The following is a 23,946-nucleotide window of genomic DNA, read 5'->3' as shown; positions in this document are numbered from 1 at the left end:
TAGACCACCTGGAGAAGACAAATTATTTCTCAAAAAAGTATTTAATATTATAGCAGTGGAGGCATCTGAGACACTGATCTTCGGGGGAGATTGGAATGTACAACTTCAACCTAGACTTGACTCATCTTATTCCATCAAGCAAATTAGTCAGGAAGCTGGACAAATGAGAAATACGATGAAATAATTAGGTTAAATGGATGTGTGGAGAGATTTAAACCCTTCAGAAAAACAGTTTACATTTTTCTCCTCTGCTCATAGGTCCCACTCTAGAATTGATTATTTTTTTATGTTCGGTTCAGAAAGACATAGAATGAAGGACTGTGAAATCGGGACAAGGGAGTGTAGGAGTGTATTCAGGAGTGTACCTAACAGTGCTCATGGTTTAGACCTAAAAAGACATTATGGCGACTCAATGCAAACCATTTAAATGATTTGGCATGTAAAAAATATGTTCAGAAAGAACTCTCCGATTATTTAACATAACGATAATGGAGAGGTGTCACCCTGTATCCTCTGGGATGCCACTAAAGCGGTTATGAGAGGTAAACTTATAATGTGGGCATCACAGAAAAAAAAGGAAAAACATAAATATTTTAAATATTTGAACACACAACTTAAAGATTTACACGGTTACACTAGAAAACACGGTAGGAGAAGTGACCAAACTATTTTGAAAAAGATAAAAGAGGTGAAATCAGAACTTAAGATTTATGATGAGCAAGAAACTGAAATGTATAAAGCAGAGATTTTATGAAAATGGTCCAAAAGCAAAAAAAGCTTATGGCTTGGAGAATAAAGAAACAGTAGGCAGAGAGAAGCATATTTAAAATTAGAGATCCCAAATCTAAAAAGCTATGTCATAAACTGGAAGAAATACAACAGGCTTTTGAAAGGTACTATGAGGAATTATACACACACACACACACACACACACACACACACACACACACACACACACACACACACACAAAAAGATTGCATTTGGATTGGATTGGATTGGATAGACCATCAATTGGATCAACACAAAACTAAGTATTAACTCAAAATATAACTACAGAGGAAATAAACAAGGCTATATCAAAACTTGAAACAAAAAAGTTATCAGGAATGGATTTTTTTTTTTTTTTTTTGCGGACTGGTATAAAACATTTAGGGAACAATTGATGCCAATGATTCATAGATGTTTTAACTACACCTTACAGGAAGGTTATCCCCCTAGATCCTGGAGGGAGGCCGTAATATCTGTAACTCCAAAGGAAGGAAAAGATGGGATGGAATGTGGCTCGTATAGACCTATTTCAGTTCTAAATATTGACTACAGACTTTATGCATGCATAATGGCTAAACCAAACTTAATAGATACAGATCAAACAGGTTTTGTAAAACAAACACAGACATATGATAATATAAGGTGAACCTCACACATAATTGATAATATATGTCAGAATAAAACTAGTGCCCTCATAACTAGTTTAGATGCAGAAAAGGCATTCGATTCAGTGAGTTGGGAATTCTTATATTTAGTTTTGCAACGGTTTGGGTTTGCAAATGACTCTTTTAGAATTATTAAATCCTTAAATTCAACCCCTACAGCAAGAATTAAAATTAATGGTGATGTTTAGGATTATTTTACTTCAGAAATGGGATGCTGACAAGGGTGTCCATTAAGCCCTACCCTATTTGCCTTATTTATTGAGCCATTGACACAGCTAATCAGAGATGACATAGAAATAAGAGGAGTGATAGTAAAGGATATAGAACACAAGATATGTTTATACGCTGATGATGTGGTGTTGTTTCCCACATGCCCTGAACTCAGCCTTCCCAAAGTAATGTATTCCCTTGGAAAATTTGGATCATACTCAGGATACAAACTAAATATACATAAAACCCAAACTCTCTCGTGTAATTATAATCCGAGTAATAAAATATGTAGTGAATACACATTTAAATGGAATATGTCCTCCATTAAATATCTTGGAGTTCAAATTCTGCCTGACTTATTAACCATTTAAAAAATTAATTACTGCCCTATTACAGAAATCATAAAAACAGACCTGAATAGATGGGTTCTCCTACCTTTAGATCTATATAATCGAATAGAGATTATAAAGATTAATATTTTGCCATGATTACTTTTTCTTTTTCAAGCTTTACCAGTGGACATACCAAAAAGGCAATTTGATGAATGGAAAAAAATAATATCACGCTTCATTTGGAAAAGTGGGCGGCCTAGAGTGTGATTTAACACTCTACAACTTCCTAGAGATCAGGGTGGGAGAGGTCTGCCATCGGTAGACTATTATTATAAAGCAGCACAGCTAAGACACTTGATTTGCTGGTGTAATGATGACAAGATTTTTTCAGATATCTTCAAGTTAGAATAGTATATAGTAATAGTAATAGTATCAAGAATTTATTCTTGTTCAATGTCAACAAAAAACTACTCGACAACTTATGTGAAACAAAAATGGGAAAAGGAAGCCAGTATAAGTATAACAGAAGAAGAATGGCTAACTATGTGTAAAACACAGATGAGTACAACAAGTTCAGATTCATGGAAGGAATTTGTTTGGAAAAAATACAACAAAGTTTTTCATAACCCCCAAAGTAAAGTATCTGGGAACTGGGAATCAAAACTGGGAATCAAAAGGCTGGTGAATGCTGGAGAAAATGCGGAAATGTAATGGCTGACCATTTTCACATCTTTTGGGACTGTAACATAATTCATACCTATTGTCAGGATCTGAATAGAGAGATGAATACAATAATGGGGTTGAATCTGGAATCTGACTTTAAAACAATGTACTTGGGCATCATTCTTTCAGAAATAAAGGAGGACATGTATATTTCTAATATATTCCTACCAACTAGTAAGAAGGTCATTACAAGGAAATGGCTCAAAGAAGACCCCCCATCGGTATACGAATGGCAAGAAATTGTAAATGATGTGTACAATATGGAATCTCTGACTTTTTCATTAAGAAAACAAACTAATAGAATTTCTTCAAACTGGCAACAATGGTTGAAAAGAGATGAACATATTACATTGGTTACCTAAGGTCCCCCGTGACGTATATATAAGGTTGAAAGTGAAAAAAGTGAATGTAATATAAGTTCTCCCCGGTGATCAGTGTATGTCTATGTATGTGTGTATGTGCTCGGAATATACATTTTGTGTACACAAGAGTATGTTAGGATGAGTATGTGAATATGTATTGTAAATGTTTCTTTTCTCTTTTTTGCACCTTATTTTTCCCATATTGTCATTGTTGCACATCCTCTCTTCCCAGTCTGTCAGTATCGCTCTGTTTAGTTCCTGTCTCTATGAAGCCCCTCCTTCTGAAAAGCACACTGTGCTCTGATTGGTCGACTGGATCAGTGTGTTGTGATTGGTCAAGTGTGTTTGGGAAATGTCCCGCCCCTTACCATAACCGTGAGTTTCAACACACTTCTAACTAACTCAACCAGGCCCCGCCCCTTTACTTTGTGTATGCCGTGGGTGGGAATTATTTAAATGAGTAGGGCTGAAACGATTCATCGAATTACTCGATTTACTCGATTACAAAAATTCCTTGAGGCAAAAACTCTGCCTCGAAGCCTCGTTAAATTCCTATGACGCGCACTATACGCGCAGGGATCTGATTGTTTCACACGGACCGTTGTTCAATGTTCAGGAAGCACACCATAGCGCGTGATACATTTTGAATTTATTTGGCGCGATGGCAGAGAGTAGATGTCCATAAACGGCAGAGAATGTCTAAAGTTTGGGATTGCTTCCTTTCAGCGTTGCTGAAACAAGGTAACGATTCTGTCCCCCGCATTTTTTTTTTTTTTTTGATCCAGCGCCAATATTTCTGCACGTGCCTAAGCCTATACATTGATGTTCGCTGATTTTAATCCCATACTGTATTTGTAGTGATGTCGTGATGTGGTTTGACTAGATATGATGTTTAGCTTTGATGTTTTTAAGTAGTAAACATATTCACGTTCAATTGCAAGAGAGTAGGCTATAGCCTAAAAAAAGAACCTCTTCACACACACACACACACACACACACACACACACACACACACACGCACCCTCGTCTCTCTAACGCCAGTCAGACCAATTGCGGCAATGCATCACATATGCTTAAACTTGTATGTAGCCACGCAACAATAATTTTAGCATGCATTCACTGTATACACCGAGACGTGATAGAGGAACAAATATTGTATTGCGGTCTTTGCGAGATCTTGTTTGTAGGCAATGTCACGTCTGCCAAATAGTTACAGACAACAACAAAAAATTAAACTCCCCACCAGCCTGCTTCTCCAAATCCACTCGTACTTTTGGGGAAGACATAATCGGCTACCAAAGTAATTGAGCATTGAACATTTTCAATTAACAAAAAAATATATAATACTACAAAACGTGCTAATATACATCAACTAGCCTAAGTGAAAAACAAAATGCTGTTCTTTTTCTATTTAACAAAATTCATATTTGCAATAAAACATTCCCCTTTTCAAAGCTACACTTTTTTTTTTTATAAATTGTATACATTGTGTACCTGTTTGGCTTGATATTTTATATTTTATATTTTTGTTCTCCGGTGGGTAATTTGCAGAAGGTGCAATCCTTTTTTTGTAAAGTTGTATTAAGAAGACAAAACTAAGGCCAAATAGTTTGTATTCATAGTTTTACATGTTATACATGTTTTACAGTAAGTTGACTTAACTGTATTGTTATATAATTGTTGGCACTGGCACTTATAAACACTAAATGGGTAAAGATGGCAATAAATAGGCTCAGTTTTGGAGCCAAATGTTGGAGTTGGAATAAATACCTCTGTTTTTTTTTGTTTTTTTTTGAGAAATAAAAGCCAAATGCTTGATCATTTTACAGCCACATCATTTTCATTATGCATTATTTATTTTGGTTGTTTAAAAACACACAAACATTTTTTTTATCCGATTACTCGATTAATCGATCGATTAAGTGCTCGATTACAAAAAGAATCGATAGCTGCAGCCCTATAAATGATGAATATTGTGACATGTTTGTTCCAGCAAGAAAACTCAAGGCTACAACCGAAGTGTTTCAGAGAGTTCAGGAACATTGTTACTGATATAGAGAATAACTCCCGCTGGAGGGACTTTGTAACTTTGCAGAGCTTTTTCATGCTCAAACAGCAACATTACACACAAAAGAAAGTTGAAAATGTACATAATATCTCTTTATTGTACAGTTATGATGGGAATTTTTTAGACCAATTATATTTCATTATAGGTGGAGCTTCCAATCACAACATTATGGAAATAGAAACCAATTGAGCATAAAAATGTCTTGCTACATTAGGGTTATAGAGCATTCTCTCACTTTTGGCTGATCGCCCCCAATGCACATACTAGGTCAAAATCACAAAATGAGCTGGAGGAATACATATGTTTTTGTGTGGGGGTTTGTGCGTGATCTTGTCTTGCAAGAGACTGCAGTCGAACAACATCTAATCATAGATCAGCTTGCTTGTGTCTGCCTCTCAACCTTGAGCTGAACACTATCGAACTGACCCCTGAATAAGCAGGATGGATTATCTGAATGCAAACGCTTAAAGTGATTATATACAGAGAGAGAGAGTGTATGTGTGTGTTTCAGAGGAAGCAACATTATTATAACCGGCTGTTTGCACTCTTCCAAAACACTGCCAATGTCATTAAAAAAGTTTTCCAGTAAGTTTAAAACCGTTGAGATTGAGAGAATCGGAGAGAGTACCAGACAACACTCCAGGGCACAACAGAGTCTTCCTAATGATTGTGAGAATGGGAGAGAGAGAGAGTGACAGGGAGGGCCAAAAAATAGAGACACAGACTGAGAGAAAAAGAGTACCTGTCACACAAAACCTTCATTGCTTCTGGAAGGCAGTACCAAGAAAGCAGTATGTGTAGGAATGTTTTTGCAAGAGAAAAATCACAATTCAAAATCATCCAATCTTTGAGCTATTTCCTCAGTCTATTCAGAGCCATATGAAAGTGTGTGCATGCTGTGTGCTTGTGTGTGTCTGGAGAGAGGATGTATTCTAGTCATTTGTAGTCAGTCTCAAAAAAGGGATGAAATGAGAAGGGTTTATGACAGCAAACTCCCATGATGCACCAATGTGTGACACATAGTAGAGTATGCTCAGAACTCTTGATTAGACTCCATCTCAACATCCCTTGATATCCTTCTAAATATATACACAATACACACACACAAGCGCTACAGTTCAGACCTTTGGGACTCTTTACTGAATTCTATTCACAATGATATCTCTTTAGATCAAAAAATACTGTAACAACCAAATCAACCCCAACACTATGTTTACACGACAATGATATGCTTAAAACGGAGAAGTTTTTCCTTTGAGTTTTCTGAGTACAAACGACACAATTGTCAAAACGATCCCCATTCACACGGACCCACGTAAACGACTAAAACGCTGTATTCTGCTGCCAGGCCATTAGATGGTGATGAAACACTATAGACTGAACACGTAATACGCATGTGCATGACGTCATCGTCTTCAGAGATTTGCGTTTTTGTTGTTTAAGCGGAGACTTGCACTTTGAAACCCGTTTTCAAAAGTTTTTCAGGCACCCAAAACGCTGTTGTCGTGTAAACAAACGGCTAAAACACATGAAAAGTTTTTAGTTCCCCAAGGGCCATTTTCCTGGTTGCATTCGCACCGCCTGTATGAACTCTGAAGTGACGTAAGCCGCGCTTGTTGTTGTGACTTATTTTGATGTTGCTGAGAAAGCCAGAGCCTGAGCTCACAGCGCTCACATTCACTGTCTTTATCAGTTTACAATCTGTCAAACAGTCCTGGTCTAATAAAATAGATAGAACTGTTATACAAAGAAAGTAGACAGTATATTAAAAAAGTATTAGCTTTTGCCATGTGGCTGATGCCCAACATCCTAGCTGAGCATGAATACATACATAATCATGTTTCGCTTGGTCCCCTTATGCTGCGTTCACACCGAACGCAAATTGAGCGTCAAATTCACTTCTATCGCGTCTAGTTGGACGCTTGAACATTTTGAATCCATTCGCACGCGTGTTTGAGGCGAAATTCGCTTCTTGTGGGAGGGGCAAGTGCTTGTCCACCACAACATCCACATTTATACCTCGAGTCACTAACTTTTTCAAATGGCAGGTTTCCACGTTAGTATATAAGGTAAAATTATTAAATCATACATTATAAGTAGTCCTATTATTAATATAACATGGTAAACAATCCCATATTTGGAGTTTTTCTTCATCTCATTCAGAAATGTACGACTGCAAGTGTTCAGTGTCACATTCATAGTTAACATAGCTGAACAATGTCATTCCTTCTTTGATATCCTGAATAATTCTAAAGGTCTGTGCCATTTCTTTGTTCAGGTTATTACAGTAAATTATACCATGGTCTGGGTGAATACTCGATTCTGATTGGCTGCAGGGTGTCCGTTAAAAAGTGATAATGGACACCTAGGAAAGGCGTCCCGTCAATTTGCCTGATGACAGTTCTAAATGATTGCGCTGGCTCAAACTCACTGATCAACTGCTGCGGTCGGGTCGCTGTGGCCACGTTGCTTGGCAACGCCTGTATACGGGAGATATTAAATAGTGCGCTCGACTTAATAAATAAAAACCCTCACGATTTTTACTCTAAAACACATTAAAGTATTATTAATTGATTAAATATTTCTTTATTTCGTAAGTAACCATGGTATAAGCGGGTTAATGCCCTTCGAGGTGTCCATTATCAGGTTTTAATGGACTTCGGCGGAGGCAACCGTCCAACCCGGTTCACGCCTCGCCGTCGTCCATTAAAACCTGATAATGGACACCTCGTCGGGCATTAACCCTTACATAATCTGTAATTTATTTTTGTTTTGATGATAAATGGAGCCAGCCTCCAAAACCTGTCCTGTCCAGGGACACTGTCCAGACACAAACTATGTTATACACTAAAGTATGCTGGTTGTCTTAACATTAGAATAATAATGTTTCATATAATCTAGATTTAGATATGGAATAAATAGCATTCAATACTAAATGAATATGTCTCATATATTGAAATTGATTTGCTTTGTTTTTACTTCACCGCGTGACAGCAGCAAGCAGGCTCCTGATTGGTTAACGCGGCGCGTAAAGACGCCAAAGTTCAGATTTTTTTGGTTCCAAACCACTTGTCCTATGTAGGGTCTACAGGAATGCCTATCCCAGCGCCTTGGGCCAAAGACAGGGAAACACCCTGGAAACTAGTGTCTGGATGTAAGCGTTATAAAGGATCATGTACTCTTGATGCGTACATCACAAAACCCACTGAGATAAACCAGACTTGATTATGATTATATAATTAAAACTGTATGTATACAATTAAGGGAACAGAGGTGTCAGCAGAGGTAGATTTAGTCTAAGCCCACACATATTCTGCTGTCTCACTCTCGCATACATTGACAAGAGTCACAGAGTTAATTGGTTTTTAATAAAGCTTTTAATCTCAGAACTTTGTGAGGCTTTTCAGTGCAAACCAACTTGGCCGATGGCCGTTATATTAGTGTGTGTGAAACATCAGCACCGACACGCTAATCGTGAGTAAAGGTTTGCAAAAGCCTTGTTCAGAAAGACTTGGTCGATATCTGATCGATATCTGATCAATAGGAAAGAGAAAGTAACCTGACAGAACAGTGAGGTCAATCCCATCTCTGGTCCTATCTGTTAAGTAGTCTGAACGTTAATTCCCAACAGAAGCGACACGTGTTTGAGGTTTAGAGGATCTGATCTATACGACAATCTCAAACAGTCCCTGCCAGGAAATCCTTCCTATATGTGCTGTGAACTCTTTTGTTTTACACATCGTTCATTGCTCTTTTTCGTACATGAATTATTTATCAGGTCCAGCAAAGGATATTTATCTGTCTTTAGTGACTTTAGTCCTGGTTCTGTGCCAAGAGAACACTGCATCTATATTTATCCACAGGCATTTTGCTCTCTGTGCAACAATGAGGGGAGGGGAGGGGGGTTATCCATTTTATTTGAGACTGTTAAGAAAGTGCTACAGCATTACCTGAAATGCACTGGCTGAAAAAAATAAAGAGACATGGATAAATGGATGTAGGCTTGAACATTAAAAAGCAGAAAGTCACGCATTTGTGAATATTCTGCTCTTGAAATGGCATCAGTACTTAATGATGGAGGCCTGAAGAGCTCTTTGTCTTTCAATGCGTAAAAGCAATCAGTCTACACACAGGCATGTATAGAAGGAAGATAAACAAATGTGTGGAACTGAGGCTGAATTAAACCCACAAAGAGGGGAGAGTGGACGAGGGAAAGGAAAGGAAAGGAAGGGGTATGAAGCAAGACAAGTGAAGAAAAATAACAAAAAAGAAGACTACAGAAGAGACGAGGCAGATGAAAAAAAGCAAACATGAGACATGACCCATGAACAGACCGTCAGGATGATGAAAGAGTTGCTGTCTAGATGGACAGAGCTCAGAAACAAATGAGTGCGATGAGGAAAGCTATCGTTCCATTGTCATGCCTCGACTACCACCCCAGAGCGAGGGATTGCACTGCAAGAAACTGAAAGATGAATTGAAATCGGAGCCTTTGTTCACAAGAATGGGAAAAATCGATCAGTCGAGCTGGGGATGGCGGCCAGAATGTATGTATATGAAGACATCTGTGACAGGCCTTTATTGATCAGGAGCAGACAGAATTGCACTCAAAGATGGAGTGAAGGAGAAATTAAACAACAACAATAAGAAGTGATTGCTATCAACATGTTCGCCAGACCGGACAAGAGTAGAGAGGAAAGACAAGGGGGATAAGAGGACACGAAAAACGAAAGACAAGGAGGAGGGAGAGAAGGAGAGGAGGACTGAAGAGACAAGAGACAATGAGAGATGGAAATGAGAGGAGAGGTGAGACCAGGGAAAATGAGAAAAGACAAAAGACAAGAGGAGACTTGGAAAGTAAACTACAAGAGAAATGAGATTGAGTGAGATGAGGGGATGTGGGAGAAACAAGGATATAAGAAGAGGAGAGATGAGGAGGGAGCAGAAGAGAGGAAAAAGAAGTGGGGAAAGAAGAGAGGAGAAACAAAGAGAGTAGACTAGAGGAGGAACACTGAAGATAAATGAGAAGAGGTAGGAAAAGAGTTACAATGAGAGAAACAAGGATTTGAGAGGAAACGAGAGGTGGGACGGGGAGAGACGAGACAAGGGGGAAGAAGAGGAGCAAGAAGGAAGAGGAGAGGATATAAAGGAAGGTATAGAGGAGAGGAGCCGTACAACCAACCGATTTCCAGACATCTTTGTCCAAGGACAGACAATATATCACCCAATGTCAGAATGGATTTATGCAGGCGCACACACACGTCTCTTTCCTAAAATGTGGCAAATTTTGATGTTCGAGTCATAAATGCAGATTAATCTTGATCTCATTTTGGCACAGAGTCTAATCTACAATCTCTCTCCCTCTCTCTCTCTCTCTCTCTCTCACTCACACACACACACACACAGAAATATAGCACTTCCACTCAAGCTCTCAGTAATGGACATCAGCACAAAGTGCTTTAAGTGAGGGGAGGAGTCGCCGTGACTCACGGTGTGTGTGCACTGGAGAGAGGGAAAGATGAGTTAGTGTGAAAGAGGCAGAACCTAGCTGGTGTGTGTTTGCTGGTGTATGTATGTGTGCAACATGACAGACTGCTAATGCACCATTATCTGAAAACCTCCGAAGCAGCACACACAGATGGAGCAAGTCTCTGAGCTCTGAGCCCAGGGTCATCAAACCCCCGGGGAACCGCACCTCCTCTGCCGGTCCTCAATAGAGGAAACACAACTTCACTACAGTTACATTTCATGCCAACTCCAGGCTTTTAAACATGATTTTCAAGTTGTTTGGTTGGTAATACTTCATTTTAAAGTGACGTAGTTACACGTTACTACTGTACATGTACTTATTAAGCATAATTACAAGTAACTAACTCTAACCCAATCCCTAACCGTAACGCTACAGTAAGCGCATGTAGTTAATTAATATTACTCAGTACATACTTGAGTAAGTACAACGTAACTGTCACCTTAAAATAAAGTGTAACTGTATGGTTTAAAACCCTCAGATTTTATACTAACATATGTATAAGATACACTAAAGTGCTCAGCTGTCACAGACAACCTAGTTATTTATGCTACTCATGTACAATGTTTTACTAATCCCTCAGTGTGTATCAATCAAGGATTCATCCCCCTAAGAATGAAGTCCCACTTCAGAATGACAATTTACTAGAGATGTAATGGAAACATTTTCAGTACGAGTCTTCCGGTTCTGCACGCGTGTACCAGTGTTGTTTTACCCACTGCACGCGCCGTGATGTGCGGAGCGCAATTTGAAGTTCGAGTTTCCCCCAGGATGGGACAATACTGTTTATATCAATATACTTTGATGTTGCAAATGCACCTGAAAAAATAACCGAGTGAGCTGCTGCCGGGTCCAAGTTGTTCTAAACATGAGAACTGCATTACATTAAGTGCTTCAAACTAGCTCATAAACCTACAGTTTAAAGTGGCTTGCCCTCAGATGCATGGCATTTAATGCATTTGAGACCTGCTTTCCTCAGCATAACTTACTGCAAATCTTACAGTTGTATCCTTATCTATAAATGTTAGATTTTGATGCGGGTATTTCCATTTTGCATAAAGGCTCGTCCTGACAGCGAGCGAGTCACTCTTAAATTTCACAGACTTCACTGAACAAGTGTGGGCATGCATGCGCCTCAAAAAGACGGAGCGCAATAAAATGGCAGCTCAATAATTCTCACAAAAATATACATTTACAAATATACATTTTGCTTCCCAAAAGTGGAAGCGCTTCAAAAAGTGTCCTCCATTTACAACAGCACCGTAAATGGCAGTCCTGCTGCATTAAAATCACACCAAACCGTGACATGGTTAGGGAAAAGAGGCCAATTTGGGATGCTAATTTTGCAAATGGAGCTTGAGGAAAGTAGTTTAAGTTTTAGCGCCATGTTGCGTTGACCAATACGCCATTTCATGTTGCATTTTTATTGGCTAGTCAGTACTTCTCTCACTGTACGATGTAGGTCCACCGTTAAGAAGCCACGAAACTTCCACAATTGCTCATCTTTCGTCTGGGACAGCCCAAAATCATACAGTGTGTACCGGGCATTAGAAACTAGGGCCAATTTTCACTGACAAATTGAGTCAAGTAACAAAAACGCAAGCCTAATATCTCTGAACGCTTGTCGGTTAGACTTACATTATATTAGTGTAAATGCTATCACACATTGAGGGATGAGTTCAAATTGAGCTAGAATTAGTTCAATAACATTAAACATGAAGCTGTGAGTATTATTCAAAGTTCATTTCGTGTCGAAATAATGGGACCTGGATGCCACTCAATAACAGATAAAAGGAAACTGGAAGTAAATCATGAATGTAATTTGTCATGAAATTTTTGCAGCCAGATGTGTATTTGCTAGACTCACACAAACTTGAGGCTCGTTTAGAGCGGGACTAATTCATCACACTCACACATACGGAGGTGGTGCGAGACAGCAGGTCTTTGGAGGCTCAAATGATCTCCAAAAGATGGATTCCTCCCAGGAGAGAGTAATGGAGCGCAGAATGACTGATGCCTTCCCATGGGTGCAGAGCCAGCAGTGCCACCCCGGGACCGCTTAAACGATCACCACACCGCCTCCATCTGGCCTAGGGCTGCTTAATCGAGTGAGGAGTAACTTATGTCGCTCAAAGGTAGAGTTGGTGCTTGCGAGTGTGTGGGTTTCGTCTGACGGATTTCACATATGGGACTCATGAGCCGATGAGATAATTACTCAAAAATTATGTTCATTGGGAAATCATACACAGGGCAAAACATAGCAACAATGTGCAACACCGCAAAAACAGCATGAGCGGCACATCTGAAGTATCTTTAAGAAAGATAACAATCATGCTTTGCATCCTGTACTAAGATACATGCTAAAAACCACAGAAAACAAGACACACGCTGACTGACAACCACAAAGTTTAAGGTCGCTCTGATGCAGAATCTCATATACATAGAAGGAACGCCGCAGAGCCGTCCCGGGTACAAGACTTTTATAACTGCGTACTGTTTCCATCGGAGAATGTCAGAGAGTGATTTAGCTATTTTGGATAAACCGTTGTACAGAATTGTTGTAGACATAATAAAAAACTTAGAATCAGTTTTAAATCTGACTGAAACTAAACAAATCGTGGGATACCTTAATATTTTCACTTAATATCTTCCCTTTATCAAGAGACCTAACCTCAGATGACTTCAGTGAGATTGTTCCAGTTATAAATGTACCGTATATCACTTTGGATAAATGTGTCTGCTAAATATAGCATATAATGCGGCATTTAATCTAATTTCACTTTTTTCTTTTCCCCTACTAAATTAACCTCTATTTTTTTTTCTTATACTTTCAGTCTCAAAACTGGCTATTGAGTCTGATTGATTTCAAGGGGCTATATCACAGGAACAGAATTTGCTTTTGAAATAAGTGAGTTGGATGTAGTATGTGACATATTCCAACATTCACAAATCAAAACTCTGTCCCCAGTACACCCAGACCATTTACTGAACATACACACTGTCCGATCCAGACACGCCGAGAAGATTCCAGCATTCAAAGTCATTTAACTGTCCACAGTGGAAGTGAAAACTCAGCACGACATCAGAACATCAATCAGAAAATGTTTGATATACACTGATGTGGAGTGGGATTTTAAAAACCAATCAGATCTCACTGTGGTTGGTGCTAAAGAGAACAGAAATAGAAACCCACCAGCCCACACAGAAAATGTCCTATCGCTTGTTGCGGTCAAGTCTGGTTGGGTCAAAACTTAAATTTCACACTTTTTCGCATCGTACCTCATTAGCAGCAAAAGCAGCTAGTTCAGAAATCTCGCCGTATTGACCACACACACTTTGCGTAAATATGTATTCGGCATTTAGCAACTGGTCCAGCTCTGATGAATGACAGCGTGAACTATGTTAGCCCATATTGATTAACCAATCACAAAGAGGCTATTTTACATACAGAGGATTTAGAGATACAGTAACTCGCTATTGTTTGAAAAGCTCTCCATCTTTCAGCAGTGCCGTGTGTTGTGTGTGTAAATCCTGTGAGGATTTCAGCTAAACACTGAATATCAGAACAGCTGTTGCTTTCTCTAATCTCTATCTCACACACACATGCTCAAGGGATATTTACTGACAGCTCACACTGACAGCAGCTAAACACAATATCACTCATATAGGATATTGCTAACAGGAATCCTTTAACATCGATCACATAAGTCAAAAACATCAAATTATTATGTTTTTTTTCTTTAATGTTCCTTACACTCTAACGATTTGAGATAAACAACTGGAAACTACATCACGGACCGCATCAAACTCTTCTATGCAGCTCTTAAATATCACATCCAAATTCCTCAAACAATATTAAATAAATGGCTTTCAGATGTTCATATTGGTCTGATGTGGTTCATATGAGTTATTAATGCTGTCTTTTGGTATAACAAACAGAACTTGACATTACAACTTACAAATTTACACTATTATGAATGCATTAAAACAAGACATTGTCGAAATATGAAGAAGAAACAGCTCCACAAATACAACAACAAAAAATATTACAAAGGATTTCACAGAAAGGATTTCACATTTCATGCAACAATAAAACTGGTACAACAAAAAGAAAAAGCAGCATGAGAAGATATCCAAGAAACTGAACTCCAACAGAATTTAGAACAACACAAGACACACCAAACTAAGTCCAACTAACGCAAACTAACACAGAAACGGACGAGAGCGCATCAGCGAGTGTGTGTGAATGCCACTGACCTTGCACAGTTTCTGGTAACGCGGTGAGGATATCGCCATTCTCTGGAGCCGGTGTAAGAAGACCACCACTTTCTGCAGAGACGTCCGAACTACAGCCATCATCTTAACTCTGCCTGCACACGACTGCCAGCGTCTGAGAGCACGCATCCTCACCGCCACACACACACACACATGCTCACGCACGCACGCTCACAGATCCCCCACCACCAGCCGAGACCAATGTGACGAGCCCTGACAAACATGTCCCGCGCGCGCGTCAGTCAGTGCTCTCCTCTCCAGCAAAAAAACAGAGAATTAACACACAACCACACAAAAAGAGAATGAACGACGGAGAGGAAGATGCTTTGGGAGGGAGAGAGAGAGAGAGAGAGAGAGAGAGAGAGAGAGAGAGAGAGAGAGAGAGAGAGAGAGAAAGAGAGAGAGAGAGAATGAGAGAGAGAGAGAGAGAGAGAGAGAGAGAGTGAGAGAGAGAGGGAAGGATTGATACAATAAACTCTGGAGCGCGCTTAAGAGCTGGAGCGTCTCTTTCAGCACCAAAAGAACGAGAGCGAGTGATGTTGTGTATAGATTCATAAAGGGAATGAGCGAGGGTGACACACTTTACTGAAAGAGAGCACATCTCCGGAGAGACGGAGAAATAGAGCAGTGAGACACGTCAGAGAAATGAGGGAGACGAGACGAGAACAGTAATGAATTAGAGTGGAAATCACTTACTCTTTCGCTCTGTGAAGGTGCTATTATTATCTCGTTTTATCCTTCTGATGACCCATGACGACGAACGCTCACGAAGCCAACATGAAATCAATACTGACCTCATTTACTTTCTTAAAGGAATACTTCACCCAAAACCAACATTTGTTCTGTTGCATGTCGGTCCAAACCTGTGAAATCTTGCTCTTTTCCACACAATTACAAGATTAAATTTCAAGGTAAAGTTTCTAAATTATTATTATTAGACATGCAGTAACGTTACTGATTTGGATTGTATATTTGTATATTAAAGGGGTGGTTGATTATAATTTCACTTTTCTAACTTTAGTTAGTGTGTAATGTTGGTGTTTGATCATAAACAACATCTGCAAAGTTACAACGCTCAAAGTTCAAAGCAAAGAGAGATATTTTCTTTTAAAGAAATCGCTTTTTAAGGACTACAACAAACGGCTGGTAGAGACTACACAAGCTTCCTCCCGGGTTAGTGACATCACCAACCCTAAAATTTACATAAACCCCGCCCCCGGGAACGTGATTTATAGATTATCAAGACAGAATATGCTAATCAATGACTAGAAGATAACTACACATAAGCTACACATATTCATCAACTAACCATTCAGAAATGTTGTCTACATGTTGTCACTTCTTCTCGAGTCTCTCCATCTTTCTGACTTCGGTTTGAACATAAAAGGCTAAAAGTTTTTGAAATGTTCAGTGCATGTCTGTTTGAGGTAAAAGGACACAAGCTCTTGAAGCTCCGCCCCCTGTGCCGGGAGCAGCAGCTCATTTGCATTTAAAGGGACATACACAAAAACGGTGCGTTTTTGCTCACCCTCAAAAAGTGACAACTTTAACATGCTGTATAAAAATATCTGTGGGGTATTTTCTAAATTCATTAATCTAGTTGTAAAGATTAAAAGCTGGATGGAAGGATTTTCAGAAAACAGCAACTTAAATTTTGATCTGTTCCTCACACGATCTCATATGGACCACTATTATAATACTTTTATGGTGCGTTTATGTACTTCTTTTTAAGCTTGAGTGCATCTCCATTCATTGTAGCTGTATGGAAAAGAGCGACCAGCAGAGTCTTCAAAATATATTTTTCTTGTATTCCACAGCATAAAGAAAGTCATGCAGATTTGACACAAAATGAGGTTGAGTATATGACGAAAATTTTAATTTATGGGTGAACTATGCAGATTCACTCCCACACAAAATCACCCCAATTTTAGTGTGATTAAATCTTTCGCATTGTCATTTTTTTTCTGATATCGTGCATCCCTGTTGCCCGTTGAGGAGTGATTGTGACATGAGTAACTCTCTTTCTAATGTCAATGTCATTGACGTCAAACAAACACAGACATCAGTCGAGATTTAACAATTTCATAACATCAAATGCGTCAGTTAAACAAGTTTGCTTCTAAGGAAATACATAATCTGTCCTTGAAAAACACGAACGCTGACAAAAAGGTACATGATTGGTGACTACAATGAAGCTGACAATATCTAAGAGGAAGACAGATGTGAAAGAAAAAAGCTGAACAAAAATCAAATAGACAGCAAAAATGAGCATGTCAAAAAAGTGATTTAAACCTATACATTTGGCAGATGCTTTTTATCTAAAGCCACTTGCATTCAAGCTCTATAGTTTATCAAAATGTGTGTCTCCTGGGAATCAGACCCACAACTTTAGCTTTATTAATGACATGCACTAACAGTGACATGATAAAAGAAACCAATGTTTAATAAAAAATGTCAAACAACTGAATTCCACTGTATATTGTCCAGACAAAAGCATAAGCAAAATTTATTTAAGATTTTAAGATGTGACAATTGTTGTGGCTAAATATATATGTATATAAAAGTATATATATATATATATATATATATATATATATATATATATATATATATATATAATCTCTGTATTTGTAAAATAATAATCTATTATATTTTTAAATGCAACAGTTCATTCAGAATTTTTTTTCTTAAATTAAAAAAGTTTGCTGTAATTAAGTATTATATTTGATACATAAGGCTTTTATGGCTCATAAAGTATGATATAGTGTGAATATAGAGCTTATACTTGAGAAGGAAAAACACCTCAAGTCACAAAATGAGCAAAAATGTGCAATTTAGCTTTTTTTCTTATAAATAAAATAATTTATTATTAAATAATGTTTTTATTTATTTTTATTTATTATATATATATATATATATATGTATTATTATTTTTTACTTCATCGGAAAGGTACTAAACTTAGTAAAAGTTTTGGCACTTGCTATGTGAACACAATGTAAAAAAAAAAAATCATGGACAAAAAAGTAGTCACTTGTAATCCAAAAATGAGCGAATTTCGAATTTCATCTAGTGGAAACGTTTGGTACTGCGCACAGACAATTTTTTTTATATCAACCTCAGAAAATAAATACATATTAGAAATACATATTATTTCATTTGCAATTTAAATTAGTTTTATTAGTTTCACTTTATCTTTTTATCTTTTTTTCACGTCAGGAATAATGGTGTATAATAAGTGTTGTCTTTAAAAAAAAAGACCAAACTTGAGTCTGTGCTCAAAAGCATTCAAGATTTATGACATCTTTTTATTTTCAGGTCTATGCTCAAAAAGTGATTAACAGGTAATAAATGGATCATAACTATTCCATAAATATAATTTTAGTACCATAAAATCCCAGAAACATACAAAATATTACTGTACTGTACTAAAATATAGTACAGTATAAATTCGCCATTTTTGAGCAGTTAAAAGTTTCAAGTTGCTTCAGTGCAGTAAGCAATACTCTTGAAATAGCGCTAACAATATAAAGTTATTCTTACATTCACTTCTTAAAAACCAGAAAAAAACTTTCACGACAGTCACATGAACCACAAGCTAAAAGAGGATGTGTTTACAATTATACTAGTAGGCATTTGACTTATTAAAACAGTCTAGACTATCAATCAGACGACAGAAGGTCTGTAGTAGATTGTGTACAAGTTTTGATCATGTTGATAATTTAGAGACCATAGAAATTAGCTTTCTAGGCCTAGGTAAAAATCCTCCGATCAAATGAATTCATGTTTCAGAATGAACTGAGGACTCAAGGGTGCAAAACCTCTCATTTGTTGCCGAGCAACATGACAACAAAAGATGACTCAGTGCTTTGGTGCGACTTCCGCTTTTCCGAATTCAGAGTCGGGGTGATCCGTTTAATAAAACGACACGCAAGCGGATGTCGTACTGTAGTGTAGTGTGTGTAGGCTTCTGAATCTTAGTAGGCAGTGAGAGCGGCTGAGATATCCTCCACACGGTCGTGATTCGAGTCGACGGCAGATAAAGAGATCAAACTGTGATGCATGAATCTCACAGGACTATCACAGACTCGGCAAAGAACCGTCGGAGGAGGGAGAAGAAAGGGAAGACACACACTCTTTCTCAGCTGAAGTGATCTATAGCTTGATTACGCGTACGCTGCGCTGTGGCTGACGTGGAAACTAATGAGGACTGACAGGGAGATAATTGAATATCGTTCACACACACTTTAGTGCCTGTATGTCCCAGATTTGTCTACATCACAGACGGTACTGCCCAGAGTCAACACGCGACCGCATCACGCACGTCACAGAAATAGAAAAACACAACTGGCGTGTGCTAACTGAAAATCACAAGCTCAAATCTGATTGGCTGGCTTTGACTGAGCCATTGTTTGCCAGCCCTAAAATTGTGGTTGGTCATTTGACATGTCTCTTCCTGGTAAAGTGGGCGGGTCTTGGCCAGAACAAGCTTCCCACATGGATATAAAGGAATATAAGCGTGTACAGTTCTTACCTCGACTTGAGCCTTCAGCTCCTTGATGTGGGCGGAGTCCTGTGAAAGCCCCTCCCTCTGGGCGGAGCCTGATAACACGTTGACTGTAGTCTCCGCCTCGTGGAGCCACTTCAGGAAGGACTCGAGCTCACGGAGGGACGCCTGCAGACTCTTGAGCTCGGAGTCCAGAGCGGCCTGGCGGTCGGACGCCCTGAGAACAGCACACCGCCGGAAACTAATTACATATACTTATTAACATATTCAGATTTAATTAACATTTGTGCAGTTATTATAATAGTGGTGGTAGTACTCATGAAAGCATAAATATGGGATTTAGTTTTTCATCAATATTGTGATAGTAGCATTTATTGCGCTGAGAGTGTAATTACGATCATATCCCTAAATGATTACAGTGGTATTCTTATACATGCATCGCTATAATTAATGAAACCATAATTATTATAGTGTTCAATATCACTATATTATTATGGGAGTATTGTTTTAGCATTTATTTTCCACAATATTTGTAAAAGAATAATGCATGTAATGTTTAAAAGACTGGAACTTATTAGTATTTATTTAATAATATTTATAAAAGCATAATTAATGTAGTATTTAATATCACAATATTATGATGGGGGTATTTAATGGCATTCATTGTCACAATATGTGTAAAAGCATACTTATGGTAGTATTTATTACAATAATATCACAATTGAAATAATATTTACAAATGCATAATTACAATACAATTTAATCACTAAATTTGTATGTTAGCTCTTTGAGAGAGAGACAATAATTATGGTAATATTAATTACATCAATGTTATCATGGAAGTATTTATTATGACAACATTATTACAATAGTATTTATTATTGATACATTATTAACTATTTATTACTAAATTATTATTATGTAGTATTTGTTATATAGTATTGTGAGAGCATAATTATGGTAATATATATTAGTGAATATCTGCACTATTCATGAGAGCATAGTTAAAGTAGTACTAGTAGTAATTATTATCACAATATTATGATCATATTTTCACAAAAATTCATAAAGCACAATGACAGAAATATATTATTATTAATATTATTACAATCATAATTATACTCTGGTACTTTTGTTATTATGCTATCACAAATACTGCTGTAATAAATAATTATGGTAGCACATATTACCGCAGTAATTATTATGGTAGTATAGTACCTCATTATTTGTGATAATGCATAATAACAAAGGTATTCATTACCATAATACTATAATATTATTTACAACATTAAATGCAGCAGTAATAATAACAGTTATTGAGTCTGTGTTGTGCCAAGTGTGATATCTGTAGATACATGTGCGTCATATGGCGTGTGTGCTTATGACGCGTCGTTTTAGAGAGTGTGTGCGTATGATTCACTTCCTCTCGTCTAATCTTCTCCCTCCGGGTCCCGGAGATTAAGGACAAGAACGTGTGCATGATTTTGCGTGTAAATACAGCGAGTGTGTGCATACCTGTTATTGACGCCGTTCCACGCGGTGTTGAGTTTGTCCATGAGCTCTTTGACCTTGCGCGTGTCATCGGCTGCATACTCCTGCAGAAGCTGATTGGACAGTTCATTAAAGGAAGTCACGCTCTCCTGTCCTCGACCGAGCTCCTGCAGGAACGCCTGACAACAGAAAGAAATCAATGAACATAACTACAGTCCAAACATCACAACACAAACACAACTATGACAATGCAAGTGGAGTCACTGTAGACGTCAAGATGCGGTTTGATTCACGTGTGTTTGTTGCTGCAGACTGAAGGACGCCAAACCTCAAATGACTGTAGAAAAGCGTTATCAACAAAGTTATGATCTTTATTTCTAACCTAAGGCAAACACTGTCTACTCATGTACAAAACATTTGAATAATATATGAATACCAAACAATAAGCCAATGAAATTATGGCTCTAGCATCCCCTACAGGTCAGTTGCAGTGGTGTGTGTGTGTGTGTGTGTGTGTGTGTGTGTGTGTGTGTGTGTGTGTGTTTCTTTCAGCAGACACTACAGCTCAAACACTTACACCTGTGCTCGTACAGTAGAGTAGTCACATTCATTCATCATTTAATACAACAGAATGCAATGATTGTTTTGAGGATTGATAGATTTCTTAAATTAAATTATGAGAAGCCTTTTTTGTCTTGTGAAAATATTGTTAATTTGGTTATATGTGAAACTTCAAACAGGATTTGAAATTTAAAGGGTTACTTCAGGATTTAGCATTAAGCTTTGTATTAGTAGAAAACCTGTAGTATTTTCGAATTACCATGCTTTCCACCCTCATATCCCCCTGAGACAAGAGATCTATGTATTTTTTGTCTGGAAAAAATCCTCCGATGACGCAAAAATCGTCATTTTGCGTCATCGGAGGATTTTCTGGCCAGAGGCTAAAGACTACAGCCAGTAGTAGGGGCTGTTCCGCATGTTTTCAACCCGCCCATACAGGGTGGGATCTCACTCACAGAATGTACACAGTATCAGCCGTCTTTCTTTGGAAGCTAAGCTAGCAGGCTCTTGTTCTGTGGAGAAAGCTGAATAGTAGGAGAAAGCTGAGTAAGTAACCATCCTCCTTTTCCCGGACTTGTCCGGCGGGCGAGATCGTTCAAAATGTCCGGGATTCAGCTTTTGCTTTCTGCGGTCGCCATTCATTGTTTACATGCACACCTTTCAATCTAACTGAATTCATTCCGATTGGTGAATTTGAATGTAGTGTTTACATGAACGCTAAACAAGTGATCATATGATGATCGTTTTACCAATGCTAAGAAAAATTCCCGCTCATCCGTGAGAGATGCGAGACCCGGCGCGTCTCAGTAATGAAGCCACCGGCCTCGCGCTGTTCTCCCGCGGCCATCAGCCTCGTCCTGCTCGCCACAGTAAACATGATGAATGGCGACTGTAGAACGCAAAAGCCTAATCTCGGACATTTTGGACGATCTCTAAATCCCTCGCAAACTCATCACGTAGGCTAGCTTTGTTGTTTACAACTGCGCACTCTTACCGGTAGGCGTGGCCTCCTAAGGCAGCGAACAAGTGCATTCTGGGAGTTGTTGTCTTTCATCCACATAAGCCAAAAATACATTTTCTGGCTTTTCTCAGTCTAGAAAGCTCCAAATTCAAAAATTTCTTCACATTTCTTCTACTTAAATGACCTATTTTAAATACACATTCATCTTCCCAGAGGTGAAGTATCCCTTTAAAGCTGAATTTTATATTGAACAGTTCAACAGCAGTTTTATTTAGGTTTAACAGCAACTCGCTGTTTTGCGAACAGTTGCATGTCTTTGAATTTGAAATATTTACAGTAAAATCAGGCCGTTTCTGACAGTTTTGGCACCCTGGATGAGATCCCTTCCCTCCTCACATCTTAAACACTCAAAACTTACATAACTATGTTTCTAAGCACCGATTTGATACCTTTTACAAATTACATAAATAAGCTGTCTCTTAATAAGCACTGAAATTATTAACCAACTTAAGTTAAAGGGGGCGGTGCCTTCTTAAAGAATTGGAAGAGAAAATCCACATTACAAAAATAAAACCACAAATGTGTGACATTAAAAAGTGTATAAATCACTAGTTTTTCTAAAGTAACACTGTCCAGCAGCGACGCCGGCAGGTAAAGTTACAGCGGGAGTCTCTCTTGCCTCCCCTGAGGCCGTTGAGTTTTAGCAGACCCCCTAAAGCGAGCACTGGGTTTAGTGCGGGGTAATTGAGAATGAATGGGGGAAAGTCATGTGAGAGGAGGCAATGCCTCAATCGTGACATGCTTGGATATAAATGGCAAAATGGAGATAAACATCTCTTATACCATGGTCTGGGTGAATACTCAATTCTGATTGGCTGCAGGGTGTCCATTAAAAAGGGATAGAGGACACCTAGTAAATAAACCGTCAGGCGTAACCAGGGAAACCAAGTTATTGTTTGTAAAAACTTTAGATTTTGATTGTAAAACTAATTAAAATATAAATTAATGTTTTAAAAATGTGTTATTTGGCAAGTGACCATGGTATAAGCGGGTTAATGCCCTTCTAGGTGTCCATTGTCAGGTAATAATGGACGATGGCAAGGCGTGAACCGTCCGATGCGCAGCGGAGGCCACCTCGTCGGGCATTAACCCTTACTTAACCACTGTAGCGTCTGGAGCGTCAGGCACACAATTATTCATTATATTTAGTGAATAATCCAGAAAACCAACAAGCAACATATGTGTTAGAGTTCTGTGAACTACCCCTGAACTGCAACTAACACCCAGGCAGAACCAATTATTATCATTATTATATTTATTATGGGGAGAGTAAGTCTCACTCCATTTCCCCAAAGGAAAGACACATAAGGCCCATACAAAGGGACTTCTTTCCATTAATTCATAGGCAAATCTTCTATGAATGGACATCTCCAGGACATTGTATGTAGGATTATTACTGTCTTGTATAATATGTTGTATTGTATAATGTTTTATGCA

The 23,946-nt window shown here is 38.3% G+C and overlaps 1 protein-coding gene across 5 annotated transcripts in view; it reads right to left on the bottom strand.

Moving 5' to 3' along the window:
* Positions 1-23,946, bottom strand: part of utrn (utrophin) — a gene marked incomplete at its 3' end in the record, with an annotated part of 241,125 nt that overhangs the window by 118,648 nt on the left and 98,531 nt on the right. For all 5 annotated transcript variants that reach the window (XM_081386596.1, XM_081386598.1, XM_081386599.1 and 2 more), the window contains 2 exons: positions 20,952-21,106; positions 19,464-19,653 (listed from right to left, as the gene is read on the bottom strand). In XM_081386596.1, the coding sequence (XP_081242722.1) occupies positions 19,464-19,653; positions 20,952-21,106 (345 nt within the window). The remainder of the gene's footprint in view (positions 1-19,463; positions 19,654-20,951; positions 21,107-23,946) is intronic.

Source organism: Scardinius erythrophthalmus (genome assembly GCF_964197995.2).
Source record: "Scardinius erythrophthalmus genome assembly, chromosome: 15".
Lineage (NCBI taxonomy): Eukaryota > Metazoa > Chordata > Actinopteri > Cypriniformes > Leuciscidae > Scardinius > Scardinius erythrophthalmus.
Note: the sequence above shows the minus strand (reverse complement) of the source record. Positions and strands in the feature narration are given on the sequence as shown.